Source organism: Chelonoidis abingdonii, chromosome 1 (assembly GCF_003597395.2).
Source record: "Chelonoidis abingdonii isolate Lonesome George chromosome 1, CheloAbing_2.0, whole genome shotgun sequence".
NCBI classification, from domain to species: Eukaryota; Metazoa; Chordata; order Testudines; family Testudinidae; genus Chelonoidis; species Chelonoidis abingdonii.
The window spans coordinates 197161791-197170970 of record NC_133769.1 but is presented as its reverse complement, the minus strand read 5'-3'; the positions used below and the strand labels follow the sequence as shown (position 1 = coordinate 197170970).

Sequence of the window (9180 nt, the reverse complement as noted above, 5' to 3'; positions counted from 1 at the left end):
TATTATAAACTAACACTGCTGGGTTGGACAGGTGTGGACTGGCTATACAGGGCTAGCTGCACCTTTGATTCCTCTCTGAGTGCACTTCCTCAGGTGTTAGGCCCCATATCACTATGGAATCCTGTAAAAACTCAAACGCTTGTCTCTCTCATCAACAGAAGCTGGTCCAATAAAATATATTACCTCACTCACCTTGTCTTTTTAATATCCTGGGACTGACATGGCTACAACCACTCTGCATACAATAACTTACTATATGCATGTGTTTGTGTATATGTTAGATATAGCTGTTGGACACTGCAGATCTGTGTAGGATCTTATTTGCTATCTACCTGCCAGAGATCATTGAAATCAGCAAGTGTGATCAGAGCAATTCCCAAAAGCCCACTGAATCCCTCCATGTACTGCCTGCTCATTAGTTTGCATGAGAAGGTTTATATATGTATGAAGCTAAACTGCCTTCTAAATGTATGTGCTTGAATCTGAAAAAAACCTGTGGAGTTAATATATTTTATTATTGTATCTATCCACCTTATAGAATGCTCCAGTTAAACTCATGTGGCATATATCTGGAGGAGGGGATGGGAGGATGTGTGTGTGTGTGTGTGTGTGTGTGTGTGTTGCTTGGCTTGTGTAAAATAATTAATTGATAAGCAAATAATAGGTGAGCCTAATGTAGTTAATCTAACACTTGTTTATCAAAGATGAGATTAGAGTGTATATCTCAGAGTAAAATACAGGGACCATGTTCCATAGTTTGGAGCACAGGTACTAAAGCTCATTACTGGCTAAATTCCCTCATCTTGCAGTATGGCCCAGGAAGGCAGAAAATGCCATGAGTGTCCTCTTACAAGGTCTTTGATTATTGTTCAGTCACTGGGTGGACTTTGCTCTTCTAAGGCCCACCCAGAAATCGTGTGGATTCACATGAATCCAAGACCATCCACTGAGAGGCCCTGTGGCTCTAGCCTTGATCTTTGATAAAGATGAGGTTCTGGCAGCAGAGCTTCAGCTTTACCTCAAAAGGGGATAGATACCAACTTCAGTGTAGAAACAGCAGAAAGGACACTACAGCCACAGGATCTATTAACATCTCTTCCATATACTCCATTACAGGAGGTAGGGACAAATTACTTAGCTCCCTTCATTTGGCCTGGCCACTTCTCCACCCTAGGTGGATTCTGGACCTATGGACTGGACTCTGGGGCTGGGGGGGTGGTCCCAGAGGAGTGGGTGGACAGTGTTGCAGAGGCAGCTCCCGTCTGTGAGAAAGAGGAGATATGCAGGCAGAAGGTCTGTGTATGGATTTGGGGAAGCATGGTCACACCCAGAGATTCTAAATTGCAATTTAAACAAGCTGAAACCATTGACAATTTTTAAGTCCACATACCTACTTTATGGTATAGAGGGAGATTCCCAGTATTGATGGTTTACAACAATAAGAAAACTCTTGAAACGAACATGAAATTTGAGGAAGATAATGCTTCTAAATTTTGCTTCTAAATTTGAAAAACACTATAAAATAGTTTTTTGTGGGCGTTGGGGATAGGGGTTTATTAAAAATAGGATTAATTTTGAATGACTCACTCGGTACTTTTGAAACTGTATGTGAATGAAGATAACCACAACAAAATATGCAATTTTTCTAACTTTTACACATTTCACTGTGAAATTATGATAAAGATTATCCATTTAGGCTTCCTTGCAGATTTATTATACACATTATATTATAGAATATTAATTCTGTTGAGGCAGCACAAAAATAGTTTTTCCATCATGTATGGGTCTTGGGCCCCAATCCTGCAAGCACTTATACCTGTGCCTAGCTTTACTCGTGTGAGTCATGCTATAAATTCAAGCACAGATGCTGCAATTAGTAGTAAGCAATGGTGCCCTCTTATGGGTACAGCTATCCACCTACAAGGTATCAGTTGTAGAATTTTGGCCTTGGCCTTGGCCTTGGCCTTGTGTGTTTGTAGGACTGGGTCTAGGGAATTGACCCTGTGCTTACCTACAGGATATAGCACCCTGATAAAGTAATTAAATCATGGTATAACTTATCACTGTTTGAAGAGACTAGTTTAATATGACAACTAGCCAGTTGTAAAAAAATGAAGAGAAAAATTTCTCTAAATAACTTGCTGTTAATTTGTGAATGTGTGTTTGTGGAGACTTCACAAACATTTTGGGGGTTATCTCTGCACATTTTATATATATATTTAAAACAGGGATGACTGATCAGTCAACAAAGTACCAAGAGGCATATGGGCATTCTAAAAGATATCAGCAAAAACTGCTGGAGGTAGAGAATTACAATAGCTTTCTGAACAAAGAAGATATCAGTGATCCCAGAGCAGGTAAAAACATGTTCTAGTTACAAAGCAATCATACAAATCCAGCATCAGTTTAATGCCTGGACTCTTCCTCCTAGGAGATGGGCTCCAGGACATAAAGAACTGTCCCTCCGACATGAGCTTGGAAGCAGCTAGCAAAGCGTGTCTTTCATTTGGATTTAAGCACAAGCAGCGGTCTGGCAGCAATCTCACCAGACCGGTGATGTGACGGAGGCAGAGCTAGGTGGTTCCGACATTGCAACAGAAAGGCAGTTTGCTGTCCTTAAAAATAACTCCCGCCTGCATCCTGCAGGAAATACAAAAAAGGAGCGGGCCTGACACCGCTCCCTCCAATCTGAAGGGAACACAGACGGGCGTGCACTGTGCTCTGTGGTTGCGAGTTTGGACGCGCAGGGAGTTTGCTAGAGCCCCGGCCGGCTGGCTGCGCTTTCCCCGCGTCTCCGCTAGAGGTCTCCCGGGGTGTGTGCGCTGGCTCTGCCGCGGCTCTGGGTGGGCTGGGATATCAGCTGACTCGCGCTCTCGCCGGAGCTCGGCTGGTGCTGCCGCAGCTCACTCCGATTCCCCGGCAGCGGCGGCGGCTGGAAGCTAGCAGCGAGCGCGCGGATTTACAGCCAGACCCCCGCCACCTCGCTGCCCGCCCCCCGAGGCGATGCTGCCCCATTTAGCGCTCCTCCTGCTGTCCTGCTCCTGCACTGCCCGGGCTGTCGAGGTAAGGGGCAGGGGGTGCCACTCTTCTCCCTCCTGCTCGGCTTCCCGGAGCCTTTGTCTGCGGAGAGCCCAGAGCCGCCCCTGTAGCCGGGTGGCTCGGCCACATGCAGGCGCCGCAAAGGTGGGCGAAGGGACCCTTGCCTGGCTCCCGAAAGGAGGGGCTGGGCTCCCCCATCCACCCGGCTCCATGGCTAGGCTCCCCTCCCACCGCTGAACAATGGGCTTCTCCAGCTGAGCAGCGCAGGGAACAAAAGGGGGTGGAGGGAGCAGGCTGCGAAGTGCCGTGCACCGTCCGCAGCCCCTGCGCGCCGCCGGCTTGCTGCTGGGTTTCATTGTGTGCGAGCTCTCCGCCCCGGGGGTGTGGGACACATCGCCCGGGGATAGGCGGGCGGCCGTGGTGCGGCAATGCCCGCCCATTGCCCGGGGGGTGCACTGGGGCCAGGGAGCGCCTCCTCGGTGGGGGCAGAGGAAACAATCGTGCATCCTCTGGGGCGGGGATGCCCCGCGGCGCACAGAGGGCTGGGGAGCTTGGAGCAATGCCCGGCGCCTTGTTCCCGGCTAACATCGGGGGCAGGAGAGAGCTACCCCCACCCCCTCGCTACGGTGCAGGCGATGAGTAGCGGGGGAGGGGGGTGAGTGTCCGTCGCAGGGCAGGGTCCCCGGGGAGGCGCCTGGTGCTGCAGCCCGCGCCCTGCGGCGGCGCCCGGGCAATGCCCTCCTGCCCAGCCCCCGGGAAACAAAGCCCCAGCGCCTCCGCCGGGCGGAGCTGCGCCTTCCCTGGCCTCTGCGGGCCGGGTCCCCGCGGAGAGGCTGCCTTGCCTCCGCCTGCCCCTGGCGGGGAGCAGGGGGGTTTCATGCCCCCGGGCTCTGCTCGGCTGGGCTAGGAGCAAGGGACATCCGCTGGGGGGTGCGCGGAGAGGAGACGCCTTCTCCCCGGCTTTGCAAGGGAAGGCGCTGGCCCCGCGCGTGCGGAGCCGGGCTGCGGGGTTTTCTCTCGGCCCGGGCGGCTATAGGGTCCGGTCGGCAGGGTTGGAGCGAGCGAACATTAAGAGCGAGAAGATGGCGCCTCTGCAGTGCAGCAAATACAGACTGTCATGAAAGCTGCAGCCTGGAGAAATCCTGCCACCGCTAGGTGTTTAACAACTCTCCCTTCCATTGATGTCCCTGCCTAGCAGGCAGCCAGTGCTGCATGCAACATGGCCATGGCTGCGATAAGGGAAAACACCCAGCACAATGTTGGGGGCCGCCACTCAGTCCCCGCCACTCAGTCCCCGTTAAAACTAATACTCTAGTACTAGTTCTCGTCTTTCCCTACGGTAACTTTCTGTTTCCAATCCCCTCCTCTTCTTAATTATTGCCATGTAATTCTGGGGTGGGGAAGGTTCCCTTGTGAAAAACATCCCAACACCATGCACAGGTTAGCAAAGGTCTGACAGCTTTGCAGTTGTGCTGAGCTTTTGTAGATGCTGGAGGATTTTTCCCCCCTCTGAAGGGAACTGTGGATGGGTAGAAAGAAGAACTGAATATGTCCTAGCTCCTTAGGAATTGAGGAGGTTCTGAAAAGAGAGAAGGAATCTTAATTTCTTAAGTAGGGTTTATTGTATACACAGTGAGTCTTAGTGGGTAACAAATGCAAGTGCAGCCTGGTTGCTCCCCTTCATACAAAATCAGAACAGAGTCATCTTCTGATCTTGTTTTCCAAATCTTTCCTTCAGAGGCACAGGTTCTCCCTCTCTGAATAAAGGGATTAATACCTTGCTAGGAAGGAGGAATTCAAGGAATGGGAGTGTAATAAAAACAAACAGCAAGCTCAGTCTAAACAGCCAAGCAAAAACCTACTGACTGCCCTTCAGCAATGAACCACCAATCTATTTCCCCGGGGGGCCCTTCAGAATATCTTACTCTTGATAGATGAGATGAGGCAGGAACACTTTTTTTTTAAAAAAACTTCTCCTGAAATAGTTAATAAGAATATACATAGAACTCAAACGTTAAAATTGTTACATTGGTTTAAAATTAAAGAGCTTTCGATTCAGAGTCTAATCTACCTGCGGAGTGCAGTTCTTGCAACTGAGTGATCTCAAGGAAGCTTGCAGGATTAAATTTTAAATGGTTCAGGTTCTGTCAACTTGATTCAATCCAATATTGTTTTAAATATGAATGAATTAAATCTCCACTTAAGTGCTGTTAGCAGAAAACTAAAATCAGATTATACATAGAGACAGAAAACAGGAGGTAGAAGAAGAGGGCAAATTTTTTACATCTTTATTTTGCTAAAATATTGTCTTGGGCTCTGATCCTGCAAACATTTATGCGTGTGAATAATTATCCATGAAGACAGCAAGAGTAGTCCCGCTCATATGTATAAGTGCTTGTAGAATTAGGGTCTTGGATTTTATCAGTTTTGTGTTTCTATGGGAAAGATTAATTGTATCCGGTTATTGGAGCCCTTCCCTCACCCATCGTTTTAGTGCTATGTGCTGAAGAGCGATATTCTGCATTTTTAGCTTGGCGCTCTTTGTCTTGAAATAATTCTTTAAATCAAGAATATCATTGTATGTGCAGAGAGTCCCTGTTTTATTCAGTGACCTGAATTACATGGAATTCTCAAATTACATTGCATTTAATTGCCAGGCATTGTAGACATTTTGTTTTTAACAGCATTCAGCATAGGAAAAGGCCTTAAATTATCTTCATACGGTCAAAAACATACCTGTGCAAACCTGATACTATAGTATTTTTAATGAGTTATTTCAGCATATTATCGGAAACATTCGATGATGGAAGAAGTTGGGGAGAAGGGGTGAGGTGGAGAAGACAGAATTTGCCTCAGTTGAAATGGCTGTTTGCTCCTGACAGTTTGCTGCTTGCTTTAGAGTCTTTTAAAATCCTTCTTCTAGGAATAGAAGGTTTTTCTCCTACAGTTTAAAATTGCTTTTGAAATTCATAAAGTAGCAGGAATTCATAAAGTAGCAGAAATTCCTGCAGTTCTTGTTTAAGAAATCTTCCCTGTCCTATGTTTTTGGGGTGGGGGTTGGAGAGGGGGAAGTAGAAGTTAGGACAAGGAGGAGAAATTGTTTGAAATGGCGCATTGAGGAGAATACCTAGCTATCCAGATATATTAAGGCTTCTTGAAACATTTTTTAAAAAATGCAGTCCTTATTACTAGTACACTGACCCTATACTTGTTTAAGTAACTTCCTTGTTTCAACCCATGTGACTGACTTGTGTTGAAGAATTTAAGATCTACTAAGCAAAAATTGTCATGAATATGAATAAGTGATATACCCGTTCATAAGCGGAGTATTTTTGGTAAAAAAGTGACGCATCAAAGAGCAGGGATCGGCTTATAAATGGGTCTACACCAAAATGTAATGATTTTTAAACTCTGTGGAATCATTGAATTGAATATCTGATACATTTAGTTTTGTTTACCTGGGGTGTCTGCAGGTCTGGAGCACCTCAGCTCCCTGTGGTCGCAGTTCCCAGCCAACCACTTCCCATAGCTCCCATTGGCTGGGAATGGCGAACCATGGCCACAGGGAGCTGAGGGACTTCATGCCTGCAGATGCTCCAGGTAAACAAAATGTCCTGACCCGCCAGTGGCTTACCCTGACAGGCTGGGAGCCAAAGTTTTCCAACCCCTGAAATGTAGGGTCGGCTTATGAAAGGGTCATATCGTTTTTGCTGTTTTTACCTATCCATTTTTGGGGGGTTGGCTTATAAACAAACGGACTAATGAACGAGTATACATGGTATATAGTTGGAAAGGCATTTCTGCTTCTGATTATCATACTTTTGAATAGATATTTTCTCTGTTACCTATTTCCACTAATAGTCTGATTTCAATAAATTAACACAATCAGGCACAATTAAGTTGTCTTCCTGAATTTCTTAGTGAACAATCTCATTTTATTAGCTGAGATTTTCTTTTTTAATTAGAGCATTAGTGGAACTATTGAGATTTCTCTCAGCCCTGTTTTGAATGCTCTAGTTGTTCCAATGTTATTTGCAAGTGAGGTGGTTCTAGCATATTAATAAAACTAAAATTAAGATGTTTAAACAAGTTGTACTTTAATTCATTTGGTATGTTAGCCCTTAGAAAGTTATTGCAGTTAATGAAAATACAAAACATTTATTACCTAACAAAATTCTTGATGTAGTGACTTGTAGAATTTCCTCCCCAGACCTCTCATTTATTTTGAGGAAGAAGATAGCTGTTGGGATTTTTTTGTTAATGGTTTGTCTTTTCTTAAAAAAAAGACAAACACCAAAAAACCCAACCTCTTTAAAGTAAAGACATCAATTTGAAATCTAGACTGTAATTAAAACAAACCAAACATTTAAATTAGTTGCTGTACCTGCGCCTGTGTCCCCTGAAACCAAAGTTTATAGTTAACAAACCATTTGAAATGTATTTAAAAAAAAAAAAAAAAGAAAATTAAAAAAACGAAAGCACTTTTCTGTTACTGTCAAAGACCTACCTCAACAAGAGAAAATGATTATATAGGGGAAACAGTGAAATTGGTTCTACACATGATGCTGGCCATTCAAATAGTAAAAGATAAATTTGTTATAGTAATGTTACTAAGCAATAGGTAAAGAATATTCACGCAAGTATCTTTTTATGAGATGAAGAGGCTGAGGTCACTTTTTGTAGTTCACAAGCTTGTGTCTTTCACAACAGAAGTTGGTCCAGTAAGAGATATTACCTTGCCCATCTTGTCTCTCCCATTATATCCTGGAACCAACACAGCTACAGCATCACTGCAGCTACTTTTAAGAGACACGCATTCTGGAGGAAGATTATAAATTACTTCATGCTTTCATAAAACAAACTAAGAGAGTGGAAATACAAAGTGAGGTGTCAAGAATTTGAAGCAAATTCTTTGCCAAAGGGTGCTCATGCAATAGATAAGATGATCTTTCTTCTGTGCTGGCTGGCCAGTGTTTTATGCAAGGTTTATGCCAAAGTGATACAGACTCTCATAGCATGGCTTCATGAAGGTTTATGCTCTTTGATCTTTGTGTTTGTGTTTGTTAAATGATTAGTTGTGAAAGTTAACATGGAGCATATTTAGTTTGTGTGTAAAATATTTGAAGAAAAACAAACATTTTCCTTCTATCATAGTCTTTTTAGAGTATGAAGCACCACAAAATAGTTTCATAACTTAGCAATTGTGTATAACTGATTAACTGGCAACTTTATTTTTATTGACTGATTTGTTTTCAAACATCTCTGTGAAATAGTTCCCACAAGATGTGTGTTTGGTCAACAAAACGTTTGGATCACATCTAAGTTTCAGTATGTCTCAAATGGTTGGTTTTGGTTTTTTTAAGAGTATGTTTAAACTTAAATTGTTTGTTGCTCTTTTATCTACTCAGTCAGTTGTTTCTCCCCTTACATCATCTTACTGTAAAATTCAGAATTCCCTAATTTGCAAAATATAAGGTTACTTGCACGCATTCTTCCTGGAGATTTTTTAATTCTTTGTTGTTTTTCATCCCAGTCCTGCTCCGCTCTCAAAACAAAACAAATCAAGAGAACAACAGCAACAAAAATTGAACTAACATTCTCTCAGTTAAAATCTGAAGAGTTACTGGCACTGCATATGGGTTTTTACTAAATATTTATTAGTTAATAAGTATTTTATTAAGTAAACTGTAAGAACATACAATGAATAGGAGTAACTCTAGACTACTGATAAGAGTATAATTGGCTTTATGTATGGTAATATGTTCATCTAGTGTGCTGTCTGTCATGCTTTTAACACATGTGACAGACCCAGACCAGTGTGGTACAGGAGTCTGGTAGAGGGCAAATATACTAGTCACTGGCTGAGTAGTTTTCTGCTGCCTGAGTGACTAGAGCAGGGGCTGCACTGGAGTAATCAGGAACCTGCTAGAACCAGTTAAGGCAGACAGGCTGACTAGAACACCTGCAGCCAATCAAGGCAGGCTGATCAGGGCACCTGGGTTTAAAAAGGAGCTCACTCCAGTCAGGGAGGGAGGAGCTAGAGGAGAGGAAGTGTGTGTGAGGAGCTGGAAGCAAGAGGCACAAGCAGCTGAGAGTGAGAGGTTGTGCTGCTGGAGGACTAAGGAGTACAAGTGTTATCAA

General features: G+C 44.1%; 1 protein-coding gene across 4 annotated transcripts in view; it reads left to right on the top strand.

The window, feature by feature from the left end:
* The first annotated feature begins 2858 nt into the window (after positions 1-2858).
* APP (amyloid beta precursor protein) overlaps positions 2859-9180 on the top strand; it is a 384911-nt gene continuing 378589 nt past the window's right edge. For all 4 annotated transcript variants that reach the window (XM_075073302.1, XM_075073299.1, XM_075073298.1 and 1 more), the window contains exon 1: positions 2859-3063. In XM_075073302.1, the coding sequence (XP_074929403.1) occupies positions 3004-3063 (60 nt within the window). In that variant the 5' untranslated portion in view covers positions 2859-3003. The remainder of the gene's footprint in view (positions 3064-9180) is intronic.